This window comes from Mus caroli, chromosome 2 (genome assembly GCF_900094665.2).
Source record: "Mus caroli chromosome 2, CAROLI_EIJ_v1.1, whole genome shotgun sequence".
In the NCBI taxonomy this organism is placed as follows: Eukaryota; Metazoa; Chordata; class Mammalia; order Rodentia; family Muridae; genus Mus; species Mus caroli.
In genome coordinates, this window is record NC_034571.1 from 2,968,601 (window position 1) to 2,995,517 (window position 26,917).

Below are 26,917 nucleotides of genomic sequence, written 5' to 3' on the forward strand. Positions count from 1 at the left end.
CGTCCTGAGATTTCTCAACGTTTCAGCCTTGATGTAGGTCAGTCTTTATCCATGGTCTGGGCAGACATGCCCTTTTAATGAGGAATCTGTTTTTTAGTTCTGGGGATGTTGCTAGGATTGTTTCCTAAGGGCTTCTTTCTCCCTTTGCTCTGTTCTTAATTTTGGGGGTTGCTATTAACTGCTGCTTCTGAGCTGGTTGGTCCTTGCAAACATCCCAGCCCCTTGCCCAGTGTTTGTGTTTCAGCTGTTTTCAAGAGGTTGCCCCTCCCACCCCCTGTTTAATATGACAACTATTGAATTTATGCTTTTAAAGTTTTTTTTTTTTTTAGATTCTCATATGTTTCTTTCATGTACATATAAAATCATATATGATTGATATATAAAACATAGACTTTCCTATGTTTGGGAGATGACTCAGTAAAGTGTTTGCCTTGTGTTATAGTTAGGATTTTCATTGCTGTGAAGAGACACCATGACAAAGGCAACTCTTAAAAAGAAGACTATTACACTGTGCCCCTTCTTAGAATTGGAAACAATCACCCATGGAAGGAGTTACAGAGACAAAGTTTGGAGCTGTGATGAAAGGATGGACCATCTAGAGACTGCCATATCCAGGGATCCATCCCATAATCAGCCTCCAAACGCTGACACCATTGCATACATTAGCAAGATTGTGCTGATAGGACCCTGATATAGCTGTCTCTTGTGAGACTATGCCAGGGCCTAGCAAACACAGAAGTGGATGCTCACAGTCAGCTATTGGATGGATCACAGGGCTCCCAATGGAGGAGCTAGAGAAAGTACCCAAGGAGCTAAAGGGATCTGCAACCCTATAGGTGGAACAACATTATGAACTAACCAGTACCCTGGAGCTCTTGACTCTAGCTGCATATGTATCAAAAGATGGCCTAGTTGGCCATCATTGGGAAGAGAGGCCCATTGGACTTGCAAACTTTATATGCCCCAGTACAGGGGAATGCCAGGGCCAAAAAGTGGGAATGGGTGGGTAGGGGAGTGGGGAGGAGGGTATGGGGGACTTTTGGGATAGCATTGGAAATGTAAATGAGGAAAATACCTAATAAAAAAAAAAGAAGACTATTTAGTTGGGGTTGGCTTCAAGGTTCAGAGGTTCAGTTCATTGTCATCATGGCGGCAAGCATGGCATCATCCAGGCAGACATGGTGCTGAAGGAGCTGAGAGTTCTACATCTTGATCTACAGGCAGCAAGGCAGAGACTGACTTACACTGGGCAGAGCTTGAGCTCAAAGTCTTCTTCCACAGTGACACGTTTACCAATAAGGCCACACCTACTCCAACAAGGCCACATCTCCTAATAGTGCCACTTCCAATAGTCCAACATTCAGAGTGAATGTATGGGGGCCAGACCTATTTAAACCACCACACCTTGTAAACCAAGAGACCTGAGTTGATCCCCAGAACCACATTTAAAAAGTTGGATGTTGATTTAGAGGATCTAAAGGAATAAAACTTATAAAATAGAATCTATCTATCTATCTATCTATCTATCTATCTATCTATCTATCTATCATCTATGAACCTACCTACCTATCATCTATCATCTATCTATCTAAAGTGGATTTATTAGAGTGGCTTAAAGGCTGTGGTCCAGCTAGTCCAACAATGGCGGTCTGCCAATGGAAGGTCCAGGAATCCAGTAGCTGTTCAGACCACAGGGCTGGATGTCTTAGCAGGTCTTCAGTAGATGCCAGATTCTGAAAAAGTAAGCTCTACTGCCAGCAAAGGAATGGATTTGCCAATGAGAGTGAGGGCAAGGAGGTGACAAGAGCAAGCTTCTTTCAGCCATGTCCTTTATATATGGGATGCCAGCAGAGGGTGTGGCCCAGATTAAAGGTGGATCTTCCCACCTCAAAAAAAAAAATACAGATTAAAAGTGTATCTCCCCACAGTAAATGGTCTAGATTAATAGTGTATCTTCCCACACCAAATGATTTAATTAAGAAAAAAAAATCCCTCACAGGTGTGCCCAGCCACTTGGGTTTTAATTAATTCCAGATGCAGTCAAGTTTATAACCAGGAGTAGCCACTGCAGCTGTGGGGCACATAGGTGTAGCCCAGTGAAGATCCCTCGGGGCTCTCTGGCCAGCCACTCCAGCTCATGTGGTGGTGAGTTCCAGACCAGTGAGAGCCCAGGTCTCAAAATAAGGCAGACAATGCTCCTGAATGACACTTTAGATTGTCTTCAGGTATCTACATGTGAACGTGCATATATGTCCACATGCTCACATTCACACAAGTACATATATACCTGCACACACATGAATACATATACATTTAGATGTTCCTTAGTATGTATCAATGAACCCACCCTAAATTGAAAATATTCTTGGTTAAAAGTATTTCTAGTCTACTTTGCCTATCAAACATCATAGCTCAGGCAATGTGTCATTGTCAATTAACAAGGTCAACTGGGAACTGCCTTGCTGTTGCCATCCAGGATGCCATGGCAGAATCTTACTGTACGTCCTGGGAGAGATGAAACCATTTCTGCTGAATGTGTATTGGTATCACACCATATAAAGTCCGAAAATTGTTAAGTCAAACAATCATGTGTTAAATGCATATACATGTTTGTGCACACATATATGTATAACCACTTGTTCTTGTTTTGTGAATACAGCTTTTTCTCAGAGTACCATGAGGTAATTATTACATTTTAGAAATATCTATGTATTTTTATTCTATGTGTTTTGCCTATAAGTATGTCTATGTGCCATGTGCATGCAGTGCCCACGATGCCAGGAAGAAGGTATCTGATCCCCTGGAACTTGAGGTACAGGTGATTGTCAGCTGCCATATGGGAGTTGGAAATCTGTGACCTTTGGAAGATTAGCCATGCTCTTAACTGCTGAGCCATTCCTCCAGCAGCTGGCTATTGGTTTTACAATTACTCTTATTTATTAGTATTGTGTGTGATGTATATATAGGAATGAGGGCAGGTGTGTGCCACAGAGCATGTGGAAGTCGGAGGACAGCTCTTAGGAGTCAGCTCTCCTCCTCTACCCTGTTGAGAAGGTCTCTCTTGTGTCTGCTGTGCTGTGTATGCCAGGCAATCAGGTCTGCGAGCATTGGATAATTCACCTGTCTCTGCCTCCCATCTCCTTCATGAGTGTTGGGATTACAGAGGCAGTTCACTACATCTGGCTTTTTCACACAGGTTCTGGGGCAAGTCAACACACAGGCACTTTTACTAGCTGAAGCATCTCTCTGGCTACTATATTTTTTTCCTCTACTACAATAGTTTGGGTTTTTCCAAATTGCTTTCTTTTAATGTAAGACTGTTCTCAGCTGTAAGGGCCTCTGTGATTGACTCCTTGTCACCATGGAATGATTTGTCTGGGCCATGTGTTGGGAATCCAGATGTGAGCATCTTCCGTGTGTCTTTTCCCCATGCACTATTTAGAGTCCCTCAAGTGTGTTTTCTCAAGCTGTTCACCATAGAGCGTTATTGTATTTTACTAGGGTCTGGGGAGTGCACAGTGTTAGATGCGTGTTTCCCATCTGCTGCTTGAGTTTTCTTCTTTCTGGCTGTCCACACACACACTTCCTGTAACTTCTCTCTTACCCTAAAGTTAGTCTCCCAGTTCCCACATTTCTATGTCTCTGAAATTGAAAGGAGTGTCCTTTCAAAGCATAGGTTAATGTCATCAGAGAGACTTCATCCAGCAATTGATGGAAACAGATGCAGAGACCCAGAGCCAAACACTGGATGGAACTTGGGGAGTCTGGAGGAAGAGGGGGGAGGGAGAAATGATTGAGGAAGCCAGAGGACACAAGAAGGAAACCTACAGAATTAACTAACCTGGACCCATAGGGGCTCACAGAGACTGAACCACCAACTAGAGAGCATGCAGGGGTCTGACCTAGGCACTCTGGACATATGTAACAGTTGTGTAGCTTGGTCCTCATGTGGGACTCCTCACAGTGGGAGCAGGGACTGTCTTTGACTCTGTTGCTTGCCTTTGGGACCCTTTCCCACTCCTGGGTCACCTTGCCTAGCCTCAATAGGAGAAGATGCGCCCAGTTCTACTGCAACTTGATATGCCAAGGCTGGTTAAATATCCATGGGAGGCCTCCCCTTTTCTGAAGAGAAATGGAGGGGGTGGGGTGGAGATGGAGAAGGACTGAGAAGAGAGGAGGGAAGGGAAACTGTAGTCAGGATGTAAAATAAATAAATTAATTTAAAAAATAAGCTTGGGTTACTAGGCAATGTGAGATAGCAAGCAGATAAACAATGCTTGGTGTTTGTGAAATAATTTATTCAAGAGAGCCTGGAACTCTACACCATGCGGTGCTGTGTAATGCCTAAGATGTAGACCAGAACGACAGGTCTCTATGTAGAAATGACTTCGCATCTCCTGTGAAGACCAATGGGCTCCTCAGGTGCTCCCAGCTCCATGTAGAATCTCTGTAAAGTGGAGATGATGAAAGCTGTCCGCTCAGACGAGCAGAGACCTGAATACTGTAAAACACACCACGTGTGGGATGCAGTTTTCCAGATGGTAAATGACTCTTGGTAAAGTTCTAAACAATAACAATGAAATGAATGACTTCCCAGCTTACACAGTTACCTTTCCAGCATACTCTGTGTGTAGTAAAGCCATGCGAGCATATTATAAATTACACTTTCTAAGTGGAGTTACTTTTGGATTTAGACCATTGCACCTGTCTGAATGAGTCCTGTGTGGTGTGCAAGCTACCTCTTTGGCCTCATGCTTTATGAGACATCTTATGTCCTGGCTTTGGCTGCTATATGCTTGTAGTACCTCCTAGACTTTGGGGCCATGACAAATGCTGCATTGAAACTGCAGTTACCCCGACATAGGGAGTTCTTCCAGCAAGACTTTCTGTTACTCTAACAAGTACCCTAGCAAGGAAGTTCATCTCTTGGTACCCTGGCTGATTCCCTGTAGAGAAGGTATTATTCTAAGATCCTTGGCCAAATTGCTTCTTTGAGGATACTGTGTCCTCAGAGGGGCATCTAGTGATAAACTGTGCTTGAGGGCTGGTCAGACATTAGTAACCTCTAATAAAGAATTAAAATGTGGTCTGGGCTTGCTTTACGAAAGTCTTGGGTATGGGAGGAGTAGGTGGAAGGAAGAGGAAAAGCAGCTATAAATATGATTATTGCTAAAATGTGGTGACACATCTGTGTCTTTTTGCTTTGTTTTGTTTTTACAGTCTCTCTGTTTTTCTATGTGTTTGGAATTGTTCACAGAAAACATTTTTGAGGATGCTAGTCCAGATCAGGTTCCTGTGCCTGCTGGCAGGGGTGGTGGAGGAGGCAAGCAGATATTGATACTTTCGAACGGCAGAAGTGCCAGGAAGGCCTCCGAATGCTTTTCCACGCCACAGCGATGCAAGGCAGTGTGCAGTTGAGGCTGAAGTGAACAGCTTATTAAGGTCACCGGGCACTCTCTCCCAGTGCCTGATAGTTCTTTAGACTTCCCCAACTCGGATTTCCCACCTCCTATAACATCATATCATCCCTCCCGTGGAATTATTTCACCACCAAGTTCCCCATAATTTATTTTAAAAAAAAACAGTATCAGGGCTGAAATCAGCCCTTAAAGAAGGGAGGCTTGCCGGGCGTGGTGGCGCACGCCTTTAATCCCAGCACTTGGGAGGCAGAGGCAGACGGATTTCTGAATTCAAGGCCAGCCTGGTCTACAAAGTGAGTTCCAGGACAGCCAGGGCTACACAGAGAAACCCTGTCTCGAGACACCCCCCCCCCAAAAAAAAAAAAAAAAAAAAAAAAAAAAAGAAAAAAAAAAAAAAAAAAAAAAAGGAAGGGAGGCTCGGTGCAGGACGATGTGCTGTGCGATTCTGGCTGTTTGTCTCAATTCCCTGTGTATGCCCCAGGGGTATCCCTCAGCAGGGGTGGGAAGTGGATTATTGGAGCCTCTGCTGCCATGAAGATGGATGGCTTCTAAGTGGGACCTCTTCTCCTGGCAGTGACCAGGCCTGATATTGAGCAAAATAATGGTCGGAGTGAACACCGCCAGGCCCCTAATGAGGAGCTGTTGACAGAAAAATTGCTCTAACATTCATCAAAAAGCCAATAAATGCCAAGGAAGGGAGTGGAAATGTAGTAGCTCATGAATTTCTTCTCCCGGGGACTCTGGAGGGAGCTGGGGACAGCACACCTGTACTGCCTTCTCAGCACCACTTAACCCGCCCCAGAAAGCCTGTAACGTTAATGGTGGCTTCCCCGGTGGTTTTCATTTATTTATTTTTGAGGGGAGGAGACCGCTCCAGCCCCCGTCAGAGGATCCTGTATTGGGTGCCAACAGAGACTAGATCTCTACGTTAGTGACAGAGAGGTCTGTGTGTGATAGCCCAGTTTGAAAGCTTTATAGGGATACTGTACCTTGCTCAGTAACGAGCCAAGTGGATTCTTCCGTGTTTCTCTGTTCTCATTGCCCACAAGGCTCACTTTATAGCTAGCCCCATTGCTTCATGGCATCATGCCTTCTGTGGTGAAAATCGGCTTTTTTTGTTTGTGTGGTTTTGTTTTTGTTTTTTTTTTTCTTTTTCTTTTTTCTTTTCTTTTTTTTTTTTTTCCTTTTGCCAAGGAGGAGTTGTTTATTGATTGCCAAGTATGACTTAGCTTCTTGACTTACACGACTCCTGAGGGCCATACCGACTGAGGGATCTGTGTGTGTGTGTGTGTGTGCGCGCGCACATGCAGCCAGGCAATATCGCAGAAACAAACAGGTCTCCTCGCTAGGTTCAGGGATGCATGGCTGATGATCTGGACGGGACTGTGGGCAGGTCTTAGCTTTCACTTGGGGGAGTCATGATTTCCATGTGAAATGGCCCCATAGGCTCATGTGTTTGGACACTTGGCTCTGTCTGGGAGGCTGTGAAACCTTTATGAGGTGGAGCCTTGATGGAAGAGGAGGGTCACTCAGGGTAAGCCTGGTTTTTTTGTTGTTGTTGTTGTTTTGTTTTTTTTCAGTTGGTCCTACTTCCTGGGACTGATTACCTCAGGGTCCTGCTGTCATTTGTCCCCTGCTTTACTGGAGTGTGTCCCTCTGAACTGTAAGACAAAAGAAGGCCCTTATTTTTAAAGTTGTTTCTTTTTAGATATTTTCGCACAGTAGCAAGAAAAGTGATGTAAACAGGAGTTGCTAAAAATGTTCTTTGTGCAGGGTTGCGATCTCGTGGCTCTGCTCACGCTCCCCCCACTTTCAACCCCTGAATCTTTGAAGCAAGGTCTCCCAGTGTACACCAGGGTGGCTTGAGCCTGATATTCAGCCCAAGTTGGTCTTGAACTTATGACCTTCATGCCTCAGCTTTCAAGGGCTAGGATTCCAGATGTGTGTACTGTACCTGATTAAACTTCCCCCTCATTTATAAATTATGAAGCCACAGACCTTCTGTCTGCTGTGTTGAGAAAAAGCATCCCTTCTCTCGGAGATAGAATTCTTTGTCAGCCGTTGACCAAATGTCTGGCATGGAAGGCACATACAGACAAATTTTTAGCACTGACAGACCCTGTGACAAACACCTCTGAGGATGACTGAAAGATGCATAAGATATTACTAAAGGAGCGTTTTGAAAGTTCTAGCTACCCATTGTCTGTTTTGTTCTGACGGCTTGCTTGTGTCCAGTGCACGGTGTAAGTTTCACATTAAGGTAGGTCCCTTATCCTAAAAGCCCAGGGCTCCTATGGAGCAGTGGACAAGCAGCTTGCTGTTCAAATGCAGTTCAATGGAAATCTGGAGTAGAAGATTGCACATGCCATTGACTGGGGTTTCACCAAATTATAAATTTAAAATGAATTTCTACAAACCATCAAAACCCCAAAAGGTTAGAATTTCTATATTTTGAGCCCATTTCTCAATTAGTAATCTTACATGACTTCCTGCTGCTTAGCAGGAATAGTTTAAACTTCATAGCTTTTTACCCTGGGAACCTGACTCTGACCTAACATACACACTCACACACACTCACACACACTCACACACAAATACACAGAGACATTCACACACACACACACTCACACACACTCACACACACTCACATTTATACACATACACTCATTCTCTCACACACTCACACATGCATTTACATGCTCATACACACTCTTACACACTTACACATACACATCTACACACTCACACATATGCACTCATACCCACTCATGCCCACACACTCATACTTAAACACACATATACTCACACACACTCATACACTCACAAACACTCACACACTCACAGTCACACACACACACAGTCACACACACACACACACACACACACACACACACACACACACACACACCATGGCCTCCTTTAGAAGACATCGCATACCTAACCCTCCAATGTCCCTTCATACCTCTGCTGCCTTTACCCTTGGTGCACATCTTCCTGGTCCACACTCATGCTGACAGCCTCCTTCATGAAACTTCTGGTTCTCTGGATGGAGTTCTCTGGACTCAGCACACAGGTACATCTGCATCTGAGGGCATCTACCTTGGGTTCCTTAGTTATCTGGGGTTTTGTTATCCCGTCCAGAAACATGTAATGGAGAATGCTTTACTATGAATGTAAAGAAGACTCGATTCACAATGACTTCAACAAGGATGTGTCACCTCATATAAGAAGACACAGAGACACAGGGTAGCGCGGTCACACCTAGATTCTCACCTCATTCTGCTATAGTCATGGGGAAGATTTTACATTCAGTTGTCCTCTGTGCAAGATGTTCATAGTCAAAACCTGAGAGAAATTACATTCCCTCTGTGGAGGACAGACCCATGATCCCAAGTTCCTGTAACCATCTCTCGTGCTGTGTTCTCCATGTGCCCTGCTTCGAACTGATAGAATATGGCAAAGGTGACGGGATATATGTGATTTCATGCATGTCTCATGTTACACAAAACTGTAAGCATCCATCTTGCTAGAAAACTCTTCAATGCAGCAAACTTCCATACTGCCAATCACCATCTGTAGATAGCCACACGTGGTCAACACCCAGCAAGACACAGACCCTCAGCTGGGCAGTGGTGGCGCACGCCTTTAATCCCAGCACTTGGGAGGCAGAGGCAGGTGGATTTCTGAGTTCGAGGCCAGCCTGGTCTTCAGAGTGAGTTCCAGGACAGCCAGGGCTATATAGAGAAACCCTGTCTCGAAAAACCAAAAAAAAAGAAGGAAAGAAAGAAAGAATGAAAGAAAGAAAGAAAGAAAGAAAGAAAGAAAGGAAGGAAGGAAGGAAGGAAGGAAGGAAGGAAGGAAGGAAGAAAGAAAGAAACCCTTAGCTTGGTAGTTTGCTTTTGTTTTTGTTTTGTTTTTGTTTTTTTGACAAGGTTTCTCTGTGTAGCCCTGGCTGTCCTGAAACTCACTTTGTAGACCAAGCTGGCCTCAAAGTCAGAGATTCACCAGCCTTGGCCTCGCAATTGCAGAGGTCATAGGTATTCACTATACCCAGCTTAGTTTGCACCCATAGTCACAGGAGATTAGAAGAGATCCCTTCCTTTTTCAAACCTCAAATGAGACTGCAGCTCCAGCTGAGTCTCTCAATCTCTCTCTCTCTCTCTCTCCACATGTATATATATGTGGGTATGAATACATGTGTGCATGATCTACATGTGGAGGCCAGAGAACAGCTTTAGAGTTGGTTTCAGGCACCTTCTACCCTTTTTGTTTGAGAAAGAATTTCTCTGTTGGGATTATCTTGTATGTGCTATAAAGAATGCTTCCCATTAATTCCTGTTTGGTCAATAATGTTTGGTCAAAATAATGTTTGGTCAAAAATGACTGGGTAGAATGGATAGGAAGGCAGACTTAAAATTGAGTAAGGGGTCTTAAGAGAGGCCACAGGGAGGAGATGGGGGGGGTCGCCATTAGACAAGATAGACCAGGAGCACACGGCCAAGGGAAGTTCACCCTGAGGTCTGAGGACAGGCTGATGGAGCAGAAGCAGCCAAGAAGACATCAGATTGGCAAGTGACTGACATTAGTCACTTTGTAGACCAGGCCTGCCTGCCTCTGCCTCCCAAGTGCTGTGATTAAAGGCGTGGGCCACCACCACCCAGCCAAGTAGATCTTTATTAGAGCTTGCTGGTTAATTACTCTTGCCAAATTTGCAAACCCTGGGTCCTAGTGAGAAACTCTGCCTCAAAGCACAAGGTGAATAACTCTTAAGGACAATGCCTAAGGTTGTCCTCTTGTTTCCATGATCATGTATCCATTATATCATGAGCTTGTGTACTTGTGATTGTGTGTGTATATGTGTGCACATGCGTGTGAGTTTGGGCTTGTTTTGGCAAAGCAGAATTGATACACACACACAGAAAAAAAAATGAACCTTTAAGCCTCAAATGATAAAAGAAAAATCTTTACAAGATGAAAATTTGACATTTTCTTAAATATTCACAAAATAAAAATCAATTTCAATAATAGAGTTTAAGATGTCAATATATTTGATTGCCAAGTAATCATGACATTATTTGAAAATCAAACTGTTCAATGCTTTCTTAAAGCGGAAGTTTTTGGATATGTCAGATGATACAGACTCAAGTGGTGTTTTGCTGAGGCAAGACCCATGGGGGGTGGGGGGAACACATGATGTTTGGAGAAAGTATAAATAGGACCCAAGGGACTGTGGCTAAGTGCTTACATAGCTAGTTTTGCAATGCTTTGTCTTTGTCTCTGCTGATCTTTCCTTTGTTGAGAGAGGTACGGCAGAGAACTTCTGGTGTCCTGGCTGGCTGGTCCTTGTTGCTTCCGCTGGCTCATGCTGACTTGGTGGAGGCCTAGCAGTTTCTGCTGGATCATGCCACTCTGCTGATTTGTGTTTGCTATCCTGACACAACTGAACTAGACTGCTACTAGCCAGACAAATGGAAATTGAAATCTCCCTATAAAATTCCTTCTAAACAGGCCCACATCTCCTTGTTCAATTTTTATCTTTTCCCCCCTACTTTTGGACTATGTGCTAGATGGGGTGGGGGCTGTCAACACATTTGAGAACCCTTATTAAAAGTAGGTTTAAAAAAATCTAAGCCTATACTTTCTTCTAAATATAAGTGTAAAGTATGGCAGTGAGTATAATCTGATGTTTAGTGGTCTTAGCATCTGTGAGGATTTTAAGAGGGTCCTGGGCTCCCTTGGGTTGCTCTTCACTCTTTCCAGACCAGTCGAAACTGCCCATGATTTCATCATGATTACCACATTGCTTCAAGTTTTACATTTACTTGTTTACTTGTGTGTGTGCACACACACACACACACTCACATACACACACACATGCCATGGAGTATTATGGGGGCCAAAGGTCAGCTTGTGGGAGTCTGTTCTGTAAATTCCAGCATGTGTATTCTGGGGATCAAACTTAGCTGGACAGGTTAGAGGGCAAGTGCCCTGTTTGGTAAGAATCTTGCTGGACCCTGCTTCAACTTCTTAAATGCAGGTATTTCCGGGAGGACTTGACTCGCAGCCTTCACCCCAGGGTAGGCAGTCACAAACTTTAGTGTGTGGTAGAATCATCTGGAAATCCTGTAAGAAATATTTTTGGAGCAAGCAGAAATCAAAACTTTCCCTGAGCTCAGTTGGCCTGGTGTGAAGCTGTGGCATCTGCACTTTTCCCCCTCAGTTGGCCTGGTGTGAAGCTGTGGCATCTGCACTTTTACAGTTGAAGCTTTAGCCACACTTGCCACACGTGTCTTAGTGTAATGGGATTTCAGAAAAATGAGAGAGAAGGAAGTGGACTGAATAACAGAAGGGCTTCTGGGAACCTAGAGACAGAATCAAGGAGAATGATTGAGTCTGATGGATTCCAGCTTTATATGGGGTCCACTTGACCACTGACATTTTCAGAGACTGTGGTGTGACCTAAACGCTAATCTCTGTGAGTGGACCTGGGTCTCAGAGGGGTCACATTCCCACTGTTTGCCACTGCTCAGAGTCTAGTTCTTAAGTTCTGCAGTGGCAAAGAAGAAGCTCATTGGTCTTGCAGAATCCAGGGTGGACAAGCAGAGGCATGACAGCCATGGTTTCTTCCTTTTCTCCTCCTGTCTTCCCTCCACAGACAGGGCCTTGTTGTACAGCACAACCTGGCTTGGAATTCTTAATCCTCTTGTCTTGGTTTCCTGCATGCAGGATTCATGCCAGCAGCGGTGGCACATTTATAGGAAGGGAAACGTCGGTGATGGAGGCTGCCTCCCTTACATGTGCCCACGCAACTGACCAGCATCCAGTCAGTGTTCTTGGTGACCAAATGGATGCTTCTCCTCAGACCTCCGTTGAAGAGCAGTGTTCCCTTTGCCCTGCCACTTAATTTTGGTCTCTTTGGAGCACATCACAGATCTAGCTGCAGGCTGGGTATCAGTCTTTGGATATTTTGGGAAGTATATAGTCTAGCAATTGGGAACATAACCCTCGCATTCATACAGATTCAAAACCACATACTGGCTGCTCCAAGGGCATACCTTGACTTCTCTAAGCCTCATACATAGCATGAGGGAGAACAATGAACTCTAAGGCTGCCTGGGATGGCTTTAGGCTTTCCCAAAGTCTCTGGCCTTTTGTCATGTGGCCTGTTTCTATTTCTCAGGGACCAAGCCAGCCTTTGAACAATACCTCTCTCAGGGCTAGGAGAATCAAATGCCCCTTCCTACTAACTTGATAGGCACTGGCTTCTAGGGTGTGGTCTGCTGGGCTCAGCTCAGCTCCCCAGAGGTAAATGGTGCTGAGGGAAAGATAAATAAAATAGTCTTTTCAGAAACAGTCATCCTGTGTGGTTATCAGGAAGTTTCATTCAGCATCCTGGTAAAAGGAAACAGATACAAATAAACCGAGAATATGTTAGCCTTGGGCTAGATTATCTGATGCTGGGGTGGGGGGCAGGCGGTGTTGGTGGCACATTTCTTGCTGGATTATTTTCTGCCCCAGTGATGACTGGTATTTATAGCTAGTCATCAATTGCACATCAGCTCCCAGGCTGGGGAGCTCGTGAGCTGAGGGAGCAGGGCTCATGCATACGGAATGGAGCATTTCTTTCATTTGTCAAATGTGTGAGAAGGCTCTGTGAGCTGAGCCTCTCAGGAGCCTAGATGATGTCTCCTACCCCTCATCTCTCTTCAGTATGATCCAGCACCCACCTGGGTGGAATTTTCTCAGTGTGGGCACCAAAGATGAACAGACAGTGAGTGGTCCATTTCTTTTGGACTAACTACCCTAATGAGTCCTTGCAATCTAACTAAGAATGTCAGCCAGCTGCCCATTGCCTACTAGTAAAATCTGTGCCTGCGTCCTGCTGGCTAACAGACCCAGGGTCTCCTGTCCACTCTCTTGTTTGAAGACAGTACTGTGGAGTAGGACAATCATTTGTCCTTGAGGTCAGGCTGGGCTCAGAGCACCCCTGGGGACACTTAGGAGCACAGTGAGGCACAGCGCGTCTCCCACACGATCAGAGCAATTTCCTGCTGACACAGTTCCACACTGTGCTCAGCCTCTGGTAATGAATTCAGACTAACACTAGGCAACCGAGCTCCCCAAGAGAGCAAGTGCACGCATTGGGAACTAAACATTTTCCTTTCTGGATTTTTGGTCTAATGATCTGGAACATTTCCCACGGGGCAGTACAGCCGGGGGATGGAAAACAGTGGCTGTCGCAGGCAGACATGTTGGGATCCTCACACACTCCAGCCCCACGGTTTGTCCCGGCCTCAGAGACTCACCTGAGATAATGATCTCTGTGGTGCAGACTCCTTTGACCCCGCTGAGGCCTCATGAGAACTTGGCATATTCTGGGGCTGCAGGAGATGGTGGCTCCGATGGTTTCTGCACATGAGGCAATCTTACCATGATTGCCATCTAAAGCACAGAGAAGGAAACAAGTCCCCACCCCAAGAGAAGCCTGTGACAATAATAGCTGCGGATGCCCACGCCATGAGCCACCTTTACCCCAGCAATTAGAGTAATAAGCACAGGCTAGACCATATGAATCTCTGTGTCGGTCTCTCTCCTTTGTTCCTTTCTCCTCTCCCTCACCATCCTTCTCTTTCTAGTGCTGGGGATAAAACCCCAGACCTAATACATTCTAGACTAGTTTTCACCACCAAGCTACATCTTTGCCTTTTAATTTTTTATTTGTTTTGAGATAGAGTCTTGCTAAATTAAGCAGTCCAATCTTGAATGTGTGATCCTCCTGCCTCAGATTACGCAGTAGGTGTGATTACAGGGGTATGACATTAGGCCTTGTTCTATTCTACTCTTAGGTGACAAAAGTTGACTAAAAACCAGGACTGGGGTCTAGCTCAGTGTCAGAGTACTTGTGTACATGAGGCTCTGGGTTCAAATTTTAGCACTCAAAAGAAAGGAGGGGAAGGAAGGGAGAGATAGAGACAGAGTTAGGTGGATAGATGGATAGAAGGACGATAGATGGATATTGATTTATGGTCAAGTTTATAGACACAGAAATTTTGAACACTTTTTGGACTGCATTAGACCAGAAGCCAAAAAATATGACTAGGTCTAAATATAAGTTTAGTCTGGGTTTCCTACCAGAAGCTGCGCACAGTTCTGAAATGTGTCCTGAGGGAGTGACTCTCATCGGATGGGGTCTGCTCTGGGTCCTTGCCTTGTTCTGGGCAGCTTTTATCCTCTGGTTTAGTAGTGAGGGCAAGGCCCTTGCTATGTGCCCATCAGAGTGGACATTCTCATTCAAAGAGAATATTCTCTCTTTTCTTAGCTTGCGGTGGGTTAGAAATGAAACGTCCCAGCTCTATAAATATTTAATTTATTCAAATCACATAAGATTATTCCTAGGCTACAGGTGTGATGATTTCCTGGTCGAATCAAGAAGTTTTTCAGTGGGGAGATGATCTCATGGAGATTTGAACTGTTCAACTTGCCATGAACAACCAGAACAGACTGCGCCTGAAGGACACTGCAGGAGCATGGGGGTGGCACCCTTCCTTCACGCTTCACTTGACTGTCCTCTGTATGGGCAGCACCTCACTTCAGGCTCCGTTGGGTACTGGGGTTTCTGTCACAGCCTGCACACCCCAGTGCATATTAACTTGCCCACTGACCTAGCAAGTCATTTCCTCCCCTGTATTCATTTCCCACAGAACCATGGCATTCAATACAGATCACACACTGAGAAACCAACATCCAAGTTAGAAAGGCTGGCAATGTTCTCTTACAACCAAGAGGTGGCAGTATATGGATGGGTTGAGAGGAGGAGATGGGAGGGCTGAGGGTCAGCTAGGGCTGACCATTAACTCAGCACTCCTCATGCGGGCTCAGTGTGACCAGATGGGCTTTCTCTTCTGGATGAAGGCTTCAATTCCTTCCTGCCCATCCTGCAGGGCCAGGTTGTCTACCATGGCCTGGGAGGCGAGGAAGTAGGCAGTTCTAAGGTCTTGTGGCAGCTGTTTGTAAAAGGTGGTCTTGCCCAGCGCCACCACAGAGCGGCTCAAAGAGGCAATCTTCTTTGCTATTCTCATGGTCTCTGCCTCCAGCTGTTCCTCTGGTACCACTTTGCTGATGAGGCCATGGTGCAAGGCCTCCTGGGCAGAAATGGGCTCCCCAGTAAAGAGCATCTCCAGGGCCACCTGAGGAAGGGACAGGTGGAATCAGTCAAGCGCTCTTCATACCCAAGGCTTCCTCAGCCCCCAGCTGTACTGAGACAGTCACTCTCTAGACTTGCATGCCTCAGCTTAGGTATCTGTCACCCCTTGATGTTGTCAACACCCCAACTCCCTGCCAGGGAGACAACCAGATCATTCCAAGACCCAAGAAAAGACAAGAATCCAAGAACAGGTGGGGTCTCGCCCTGAGTCCTCTTGGTGCTGCACAGATTTGATCAGTAGGCCCTGGTAGTCCTGGGGAGTCCATGTATCCCTTAAAGGCCACATTCAGAAAGGCAGCCCCTCTGACAGGGACCACCATGGATCCCGCTGGGAAAGGCTCAAAACCTCCTGCGAATGGTACGGGGGGGCATTTTCCACAGGAACACAAGTCCATGGGTGCTACTTCCTCAGCAGGACCCCCAAAGAGTATTCTATTCTAGGGACATGAAGAGACTTAAATGTCTTCAGGGCCCAGATGCAGAGCCTGGCGTGACTGTGATGCTCAAGTAGGCAGGATAAGGCAAGGAGGAAAACTGCTGCCCTCTCAGGCCCTTTCCCCGATGCTAAGCTTGCAGGAAGATGGGGCGCAAGTTCTCCCCTCCCCTGGATTCTACAGCTTGCCACACGATGAACCCCATTTAATGACCCTAAAACGTCAGCATCTACAGCTTCAAGCCTATGTGAACAAGAGGGGTGCACAGGGACACAGAGCAAGGGTGCTTCCTCTCCATCTCTGCAGATCCTGGTGGCCATTCTCAGACACCAAGTGTGTTCTTTCTCACTCCAGGGTCCACACACTCGTTTCCCCCTCTGCCTGGAATGTTTTTCCCTCAAGGCATTAGCTCCCTGTTTGTCACCTTTTCAAGGAGGCCCTTCACTGCTGCCATCTTAAAATTCTCATTTCCGGTTACATGGCCATCCTTTCTGCATTTCCCCATTTGGTATACTGTACAGTGCACACGCTTATGTGTTGGTTGCATTTGCTGGCATGTAACTCCCACAAGGGAGGGGTTTGGGTGCACGTCCTCTTCCTCATCCCTAGCACTAGGAGACTTCCTTGCACAATGCAGACAACCTTCCTTATTTATGAATGAATGAAGGAATGAATGAGCCTAGGAAGGCAAGCAGAGTGCAGCACAAAGCACCTTACAGCTGCTGTAATGAAAGGTGCAGTCTTTCCATCTGCCCTTCTCTTGGATGTTCAGTCTTGGTACCACATGCTGCTGAGAGAAGCCTTTCCTGTCTGGCTCCCTTGAGAACCTTTGTTCTGGGATCTCTGCTTTGCCTCTGGGCTGCAGTCAGGTTCTGATCTCTACATTCCCTACCTCATACAAAACAGCACAACAGACACCACAGTGACCCTGCACATGTCCCAGAAGTCTTAGCTGCTGAGGCAAAGAACCAAGAGAACAGAGAAAAAGCTGGTGGAAGGCAGGGGGCTGACTGCTGATGCACTGGGATGGACACAAGGTGGGGAGAAGAGGACTCAGGGCCTCGTAGGGATTACAACACAAGGGTAGAAGAGGTTAGCCTAGAGCACTCTGGTATGTTGCTCTTCTCCACAAGTTTGAGGATAAAATATTAGACCAGCAGCAGGATACATTTCTCCAATAAGCATCTGTGCCTACAATCCTGGATTCTCTCCCTTCAGCCCAGAAGACCAAGAAAGTATTCATGAGATCAATACCGCATGCTCAAGGATGACTTGTGTGGGACAAGATCAAAGGCCAGAAGGCATTCTACCCCTGCCTTTGGGATCCTAAGCCATCCTGCCAAGCTCATCCCCTCTCTAGGCCTCAGTTTCCCTTTCTGCCTACTGGAGCCACATGTTTTTACAGCATGAGGTTAGAGGGTGACATTCAGTAAGGAAAAGGCAGGTTGTTTTCCCAGCTAATCAGCACTGTCATATCTTAGTGCCTACGTTTTTACACTGTGATTTACAGGATCTTCAGATGAACTAGAAGAAAAGATACCCTCACCTCTCTGCTAATGGGCTCATGCTGCATTCAGGGCGGCACCTCTTTGGTCACCCTAAGAAGTTGGTAAGGCAGTAGTTCTTTACTCTAGGGGGACATTAATCCAAAATGACAATTAAGATTTGAGGCTGTGACTTAACCTGGCTGTCAGACAATCTTCTAGAAAGGAGAGGTTTGGAGGCAGACACCAGAGTCAAACCAACTGACCCTTCAGAGTCTGATCCACCCTCTGGACGGACGAATGGGCACCTGCATTCTCCACGCCCTGGTGATTATTCCAGATAACAGATTAATCCGAGATAACGGAGTTCTCGGTAGATGCCAGTGAGTGGAGTGACTAATATTAACACCCTCACTCCCACTGGATGCTTCTGTGACTCTGACACTGGCTTCAAGGCTTCACAGCACCTGAGTGGATCAGCAAAGCAGAGGGGACCACACAGATGTGATGGTTGTGTGCTGCAGCATCCTGGGGCCTCTCTGTTTATCTTTTGGGTGGGCCCCTTGCCTTGGTTTATCCAGACTGTAAGAACAAAATGCCATAAACTGTGTGGCTGAGAAGCAGGAAGATCTCATGCTCTGGAGGTTGGGAAGCCCAGGTTCAAGGCATCAGCAGACTTAGTGTCCGGGGAGAAAGCTGACTCCGGGTTCAGAGACTGACATATCACTGTGTCCTCACATGGGACCTGACACCCCTTTCCCACAGACTCTAGTCCCATCATGAGGCTCTACCCTTGACCCAACATCACATCCCAAGGCCCCACCTCCAACAGCTGTCACTTTGATGATTGCACTGCAACATATGAACTCAGGGAACAACACATTCAGGCTGTAGCAATGGTGTCTGTCTTCTTGAGACTGTGGACTGCAGCTTGAGGAGATGCAGGGAGAAAGAGGAATGAGTGGGGGAGGGTAGGATACGGTGTACACCCACCAGGTGTGCACAGGTGACAGACACACCCACCAGGTGTGCACAGGTGACACACACCAGATCACTGCCCTCTTCTCACCAGGAAACTAGGAAAGTTGCTAGCATGCATGGCTGCTTTTAAGCTGCATTTTCTAAATTATGTTGGGCACACAACTCACTGTTAAATCGTTGATATGAGCCGTGTCCAAGTCTCTGTGGGAGTTGTGGTATGGGTGAGGGTCGAACTCTGAGTTAGACTTGTGGGAGATAAGGGTGTGCAAGCACACAGCCAAGTCGGTAGGTAAGTGGGTAGGTAAGCGGAAGCGAGGATTTTCCCCGTGGTGAAGGGACTGGTGTTGGGAAGGAGACTCGAGTTGTCTCTAGCTTTCCTGGAATACTTACTGATATACTTATGGGATGCCTGATGTGCTGGCTCTTAGCCGTGCATGGTCAGCCCGGCCTGGGGAAGAGAACATCTGGAGGAGGCAGGGATTTTATATGACACAATGAAGATTGTTGAATGGTTGAAAAGATGGTTGAATTCAAGAAAATAGGGAACGACTTTAAAAATAAGATGAATAATCATGCCTTGACACAGTCAGCTCAACTCCATGACTTTTGCCCAGCACAGCAGAACATTTTCCTAGAGTGTCCAGCAGAGGGAAGTAGAGCCCAACGCATGCTGTCCTAACACCTAAGAAGGAAAGGACTGAGACTTCCATCCCGGACAGTTTGCAAAAGCACCTGCCTGCGTCTCTGCGGATAAACACAGGGACCTGTCACCAGCAGATGCAATGGGATGTTCACAGTGTGTGCCTGAGTTTGGTCTTCTTCTGGGGGGCCAGAACACGAAGAGAAACTGTAATTCTGAGTGTGTGTGTGTGTGTGTGTGTGTGTGCGCGCGCGCGCGCGCTCTCGTGTGTGCATACGCATACTGGACTGGGTGCACGGGTGCACGTGTATTTAGAGGTCAGAAGTCAACCTTGGGTGTTGTTTGCCAGGAGCTGTCTACCTTGTTTTTTGAAAGGCATCTACAGGATGTCTTTCAGTGGGTAGAAGTTGCTGATTGCTTAGACTGGCTGGTCCCTGAGCTTCAGGGATCCTCCCGTTTTGGCCTCCCCAGCTCTGAGATGACAAGTGTGCACCGCAAGGCCTGGCTTTGATGAGTGTGCTCTGCAGATGGGACTCAAGGCCTCCTGCTTGTGCAGCTGGAATTTGCTGATGGAGCTGCCCTCCCCACCCCCAGGACAGACTGTTTTGCTCGTCGTTTGAGAAGGCCTGCTTCCTGACAAAACGTTCTTTGGCAGGGAAAAAGTGATTCTGGTTCTCACGATGCCCTTGCCCCTTCATCTGTCACACTGTGCAGATTATGCAATGTGGTTCCGAGAACTGGGCTTCCATGGAATTCAAGGGATATTTTGGTTACATTTCTCCTCTTTCTTTTCAAAAACAATTGTAAAGTGTGACAGTATGAAGTTTCTAGGAATTCTGATAAGCCTTAATTTAGAAGGCTCGCTATGTTTTACCCTGTCAATAGGACTTAAATGCCTTTACCATGGAACCTTCCAGCAAGTCATGTGTTGGAAAGAGGATGAACCAGTATGGCAACTTCCTGCTATGAAAGGCTTTACGGTTTTATCTGCAGTTACAAGACAGTCCTTGATTATCACAGGAGATTTGTAATCTATTTTGACTTGAAGTCCGGGCAATGATATAAGAAATATTCACTAAACATGGCTGCACTTAAGGCAAATATCTATCTAAAATAATAAGCAAGCCCCTCCCCTTTGAAAGGTGCTTGAGCAAACCCTCACCTCTTGCAGCTTGCAGCCCACTTCCAGCCTGGTGTCAGCATACTGGCTTGTAGTTAACTGCAGTATCTCCATAGGTGCACCCGTTTCTGCCAAAACTAACCAGGAGGACCTGGGGAAGGGCAAAATTCTCCCAGGCACTCCTTGGCTCTACTGCTGGTTTCCCTTCAGGTCTCACTTCTTTCTTGCCTCAGGCCTGTGAGCTACTGTTAAGTTTAGCAGTTGTTTCAAGACCAGATAGTCTGTTCTAGGAAGCTGTTCACTCCTTGCTCGCTGCATATATAGGTCTGCACCTTCGTTTCCAGATTTCCCACTGAGAACAGGATGCCTTCCTCCCAGAACAGACACTGTGGTTTTCCGCTTCATGGATGCCCACTAAACGCTATTCTGTGAGGTTTTGGAAGGAAGACAGCTTTACAAGGGGAAACAGACTTGACTGTCATTAGTAATGACAAGACAGCTCCGACACACAGCTGCTCCTTGTGCAGAGTTCCATAGTATGGACAGGCTAGTTCTGGTCTAACCACTGTAAGCCCAGCACTGTAAATCAGACACTTTAAATCCTTTCTGGAATGAGAATGGTTGTCAAGAAATCACTAGCCAGAGATTCAGCCTCAGCCCCTTGACACTGGCGCTGTGTCAGCACGCTGTGCACTGTGTCTCCTGGGCAGCCATTTAGTGGAACAAAACTGTTCCAATTGCATTTTCAAATGAGATTACACAAAGGCTATGCTTTTCTGAAAAGGAAAAACCTAAACTGTCATAGTGAGGGGCTTGTAAGATTGAGATATGACGAGTTCACAGGTTGACACGTGCTGTTTGATGCTACAGAGGAACAGGCAGTGAGTGCTGCTCTCCCCAGCACGGAAGGACACTAGTGGTTTTGGGCAGAATGTCCAATATAGAAGATGGAAGGTACTGTGGTTGGTGTGTGAGTGTGAGTGTGTAAGCCAGAGGCTAATTTCTGGTATTGTTTCTCAGGTGCTATGTATCTTGTTTGTATGGGGGAGGGGGAGGGGGAACAGGATCTCTCACTGGCCTAGATTCACTGAGTAGCCTTGCCTGGCCAGCCAGCCAGCTCCAGGTATCCGGCTATGTCTGCCTTCCCAGCGTCAGGATTGCAGGAGTGCACCACTACACCTGGCTTTTTATGTAGGTTCTGGGGATTGAACTCAGGTCCTCATGCTTGTTTGGCAAGCATCTCCCCCCACCCCCACAGAGGTACTTTTCCCAAGCTAAATCTGGAACCCATGAGCACGGAAGGGCAGTTCAATTACCTTTCTGGGCACTGCTCTCCCCAGGGCGACCGCAGGGGTGGAGCAGAAAAGTCCAACATTCACTCCAGGAGTTGCAAAAGAAGCCTTGTCACTTGCCACAGCAATATCACAGCTGGCCACGAGCTGGCAGCCTGCAGCTGTGGCCAAGCCATTGACCATGGCGAGGATGGGGACCGGGTGGTTCCGGATCAGCATCATGACCTGCGGGACGGATACAGCCACTTCACTTCCAGGCAGCATGAGGGGCCCACCGACTGTCACATGACCTGACTGACTTCTCAGAACACCTTTCTCATGAATTAGCTCATTAGAATCTAAGCATAAAACCACCAATTTGCATTATATCTTCCATGAAGCAGACTGTGGAGTCCGGTTCACAACTGGTTCCCATGAGGAAAGACCCTATTAAGGAATAAGGACATGGGGGCGGGGGTGAGTCATTTACCTAGGGCCAGAACATGATGGCAAGTGGGTGGGAGCGGAGTTTAAGCAGCCGGCTCCTGCCTCCCCAGCGCCTCGCTGGAGAACTGTGGGAACTCCTTTACAACTGTCAGTTCTCTGCATCTCGGGACAACCTTTCTGTTAAAAGTCTGAAATTGGCATTGGTGCTTCCTTGGAAAATTAAGGTGGGAAGGGGACTCGAAGGCAATTTCCCTAGTAATTACTTCTCAAATTACCACGCTGCATAGCAAACTCTCTCAGTTCCATTAAATGGGGAGGGGAGACACCCCGCTGTCATAAAAATAAGCAAAATTCTTGAACCAGAGCCCTTGGCACGGAGAGGAGAGACAAAGGCACATACTTGTGACCCCCCCACGTACTTGTGCCCCCCCTGTACTTGTGCCCCCCCTGTACTTGTGCCCCCCCTGTACTTGTGCCCCCCCCCCACGGAGGGCCAGAGTGCAAACTTGTATTTGAAGCTTATTTTTTCATGACACTCCAAACAGATTGTGTTGCCATGGCAACTTCGATTTCTAAATTATTGCTCTTTGAACCTTGGCAAGTTGGGAGGGGAGATAGGGCTACATCTGGGCTTTTCCCCAAGGCAGCAATTGAAAGAAAAACGACCTTCACAGACTTGAAGAGCTTTGCCTGGGAAACTTGTCTTTTATATTCATAAACACTTGATATTTGTCAGCTCCGCTCCCCCATAGCCAATTATGCAGTCAGGCCCTGCGCAAGGATGTTTTCGGTCAGGTACAAACTGTATCCATGATGGTGGCCTTATAAGATTATGAAAGATTGGGGAGGTAGCTCACGAGCTATGTGCTTGCCTTACAGTGTGTGGCCCTCTGTTTGATCCCCTAGTGAAACACACACACATACACAGAGAGAGAGGGAGAGGGAGAGGGAGAGGGAGAGGGGGACAGAGAGAGAGAGATAGACAGACAGAAAGACACACACACACACACACAGAGACAGAGACAGAGAGAGACAGATATAGAGACAGACAGACAGAAAGACACATAGACACACACACACACAGAGAGAGAGAGAGAGAGAGACATAGAAACAGACAGACAAACAGAAAGACACACACAGAGAGACAGAGAGAGACAGACATAGAGACAAACAGACAGACAGACACACATACAGAGAGAGAGAGACATAGAGAGACAGAAAGACAGACAGAAAGACACACATACACACACACAGAGGGAGAGAGAGAGGGAGACAGAGAGAGAGAGAGAGAGAGAGACAGACAGAAAGACACACATACACACACACACAGACAGAGAGAGAGACAGACACAGAGACAGACAGACAGAAGGACACATACACACACACAGAGACATAGAGACAGGCAGACAGACAAACAGAAAGACACACACACACAGACAGAGAGAGACAGACATAGAGACAGACAGACAGAAAGACACACACACACACACACACACACACATACACAGAGAGAGAGAGAAAGAGAGAGAGAGAGAAAGTGAGAGAGAGAGAGAGAGAGAGAGCCTGGCATGGGGTCCATACTTACAACTCCAGCACTAGGGAGGGTCCTTGGCATTACTAGCCAGATAGTCTATCCTAATGGAGGAGCTCCAGGCCAGTGAGAGACTATGAGGATGGCACCTAGGCTGTCCTTTGGCCTCTACAAACATGAATGTGTACACACACCCACACACACTTATACATCCATACACACACGTGCATGTGCACACACCCATTTGTGTGTGTATATATGTGTCTGTATATGTAAGTGTATATGTAAATGTATATTACGATGAGACTGATAATTCCAACCATCCAAGTGACTACCCACCCTAACATTATAGTGTTGACTGAGAGGAAGTGCTACTGCAAGTATTGTGAACACGTAGCAGGATTGTGATGTCAGTGCACAACGCTCAATGATAGGCCGCCACGCTGCTGCCTCATGGATCGCTGCTTTATATTTTGGATTGGTGTGCACCCAGGACCCCCAGCATATCACTGAATCACATCCCCAGCCCTCCTTCTGTTATATTTTGGGACAAGTTCTCACTGTGTTGCCCAAGCTGGCCTCCGAACTTACTCTGCAGCTCAGGGAGTAGTGCATTTGTAATATCCCTGCCTAGGCCACCTAAGAGTTTATGAATACACACTTTAAAGACAGTCACTGTAGCGTGTATTCCGTCTACTTATTCACAAAAGTTTCCTGGAAGACTGTATGCCACGGTACACTGCAGGCCTCATCTCATACAGCTCATGTCTACCTGTCTATTGTTAATCTAATCTTGTATAAGATCTGCCTATCACGTAGCCTAGGTATAGAGCTGGCTGTGCCATTTATATATTGTTAGTCTAGGTGTAGAGTAGGCTTTCTTCCCTATGCATCTGGGACCTGATGTGGAGCAGGTTTTAGGCTTTACCAACTCTCTGGCACCTCTTAGGTGTGGCACAGAATTTATGGTCTATTTTGTAGGTGTGAGCTGGCTTTACCATCTTTAAGATATAGCCAAGTTTATAGAGCTTGATGTCCTGTATACAACTCCACCTGGGAAGTTTTCTTTGCTTTTTTTTTTTTTTTTTTAAATGTATTCACCATTGCTTTCTTCAGATACACCAGAAGGGGGCATCAGATCCCATCACAGATGGTTGTGAGCCACCATGTGGTTGCTGGGAATTGAACTCAGGACCTCTGGAAGAGCAGTCGGTGCTCTTAACCACTGAGCCATCTCTTCAGCCCTGCTAGGAGGTTTTCAACTGGGCTTTACCATCTGCATGCGTGAGTGGGGCAGGCTGTCCCATCGATACACTATGCATCTCGGTGTAATGTAGATTTTACTGTTAATGTTTGTGGAGGACACTCTGTTGTTGGCTGAACTATAAAAGTATCTATCTATGCCTTCTCCAAGCCCATCCTCCTCATCAAAGAATACATATCTGTTGCGGATTTAAGGGGACTCCATAATATTTGATAGTAGATTTCTCTCTTTTGGGTGTGGTCATCTTTTGAGATTTTGACATTGTTAACTAATGTCTTCCCAGAAAAATGTACATGTGTATAAACACACACAGTATCATTTGTGAATGTAATTGGTTTCTGCCCGCCATGGAAGGTAGTGGGGGGGGGCAGGTTACTGGTGGGTCTCATTCCTGCAGAGAACTGCAGTAAAGAGAGGAAGAACTCACACACTGTCTGAAGTCTGGTTGCAAAGACAAAAAGGTTTTCCTTCATTTTGAATACTGTTTTTTTTATACCATTGATTCAGGGATCCTACTTGTAAGAACTCTTAAACAAGTAAAGAGTTCTATAGTCAAGCCTACTCACCAAATCTTTACAGTGAAAAAAAAAAAAAAACTCGAAATCATTCAAATGTGCAGTTAGTGAGTTCACTTGGTGGGCAAAGCACTCCCACGCAAGCTTGGTGACTTGAATTCAATACCCATATAAAGGAGGAAGGAGGGATATGATTTTACAGAGCTGTCTGCTGACTTCCATGTGTGTGTCATGGGGTGAGTGCGTACATACACCATGAACACACACACACACACACACAGATATAAAAATGAGAATTAATAATAAATTACACAATGTTTTAAAGTAAATGATTACTATGGTTGGGTGGATGCTCTCCAAAAGTCCATGTAAAGATTTATCTCAGGGTGATGTCATCGAGAGGTGATTTGAACCAGTGAGCGTGGGGTCTTTTGGGAGGTCCTTAGGTCATTGGCACATTCCTTCAAAACAGTTGGGGTGGGGCAGGAGCGATAGATGTGCAGTTAAGAGCACTTGCTGCTCTTGCGGAGGATCCAGGTTCAGTCCCCAGCACCCATGGTGGCTCACAACCATCTGTAATATAGTTCCACAAGTACGGACACTCTCTTCTGACCACCTCAGGCATTGCACACACATGGTGCACTTACCCACATGAAAACAAAACACTCCTACACATAAAATAAAATGTAGCTCATTCTGTTCTAGTCTGCTCCCTGATCACACTGGGACGTAGATTTTACACAACTTCCTGGTGTTCACATTTGTCCAAGACAATTTGAGTTTCCCAGAGTCAGTGCTAAAGAGCAGCTTAGAGCAATGGCTCCGGGTGTAAGAGCTTGAGTTGCCTTTCTAGAGTTTGGTTCCCAGCACCCATGCTGGATAGCTCACAACTGCCCCTAACTCCACTTCTAGAGGATTCAATGCCTCTACTTTTCTGTGGGCTCCTGTACTCATGTGGGTATGCCCCTCCATACACATACACATATTAAAAATAATAAGAAATCTTTAGAAGAAGCCAGTAGCCTTGTATTCTTGTTAGACTTCTAGGACTAAGCCCTATGTGTACAGTGGGGATTGTCTGAGGAGCCAGAGGCATGAATGGATGGACTAGAAACTTCCAAGAAACCTGGCCTTTGCATTCTGAGGAAGCCCAGACTCCCATGCAGTCCTCTGCTAACCTGTTCAGGTCTCTGTTCATCGAGATATCAGAGTGGAATGATAAAAAAAAATAGCTGCTTTATGGATAGACACTCTACTAGGCAAGCTCCTCCCTGGGGGAAAATAGCTCTGAAAGCATCAAGCCTTGGCAAAGCAAGAGAATCAGATACCGTGCCAACATTGCTAATGTATGAAACAAAAGATCCAGGTCTTTTGTTTGTATTGTCAGGCAAGTGATGCACGCTTATAATCCCAGTGCCTGTGTGGTGGAGGCAGTAGGATCAGGACAATACCAGCCTTGGCTCTATAACAACGTTAGGGCCAGCCTGAGCTACTCTTTGAGACCCTGTTCCTAAGACAGACAACATCCTAAGTCTTTTTTTTGGGGGGGGGTTGGGGGGGTTGGTTTTTCGAGACAGGGTTTCTCTGTATGGCTGTCCTGGAACTC

The 26,917-nt window shown here is 46.3% G+C and overlaps 1 protein-coding gene across 2 annotated transcripts in view; it reads right to left on the reverse strand.

Moving 5' to 3' along the window:
* Nucleotides 1-14,771: 14,771 nt before the first annotated feature.
* Nucleotides 14,772-26,917, reverse strand: part of Echdc3 (enoyl-CoA hydratase domain containing 3) — a 20,528-nt gene continuing 8,382 nt past the window's right edge. For both annotated transcript variants that reach the window (XM_021155965.2, XM_021155964.2), the window contains exons 4-5: nucleotides 21,600-21,800; nucleotides 14,772-15,607 (exon numbers count right to left, since the gene is read on the reverse strand). In XM_021155965.2, the coding sequence (XP_021011624.1) occupies nucleotides 15,296-15,607; nucleotides 21,600-21,800 (513 nt within the window). In that variant the 3' untranslated portion in view covers nucleotides 14,772-15,295. The remainder of the gene's footprint in view (nucleotides 15,608-21,599; nucleotides 21,801-26,917) is intronic.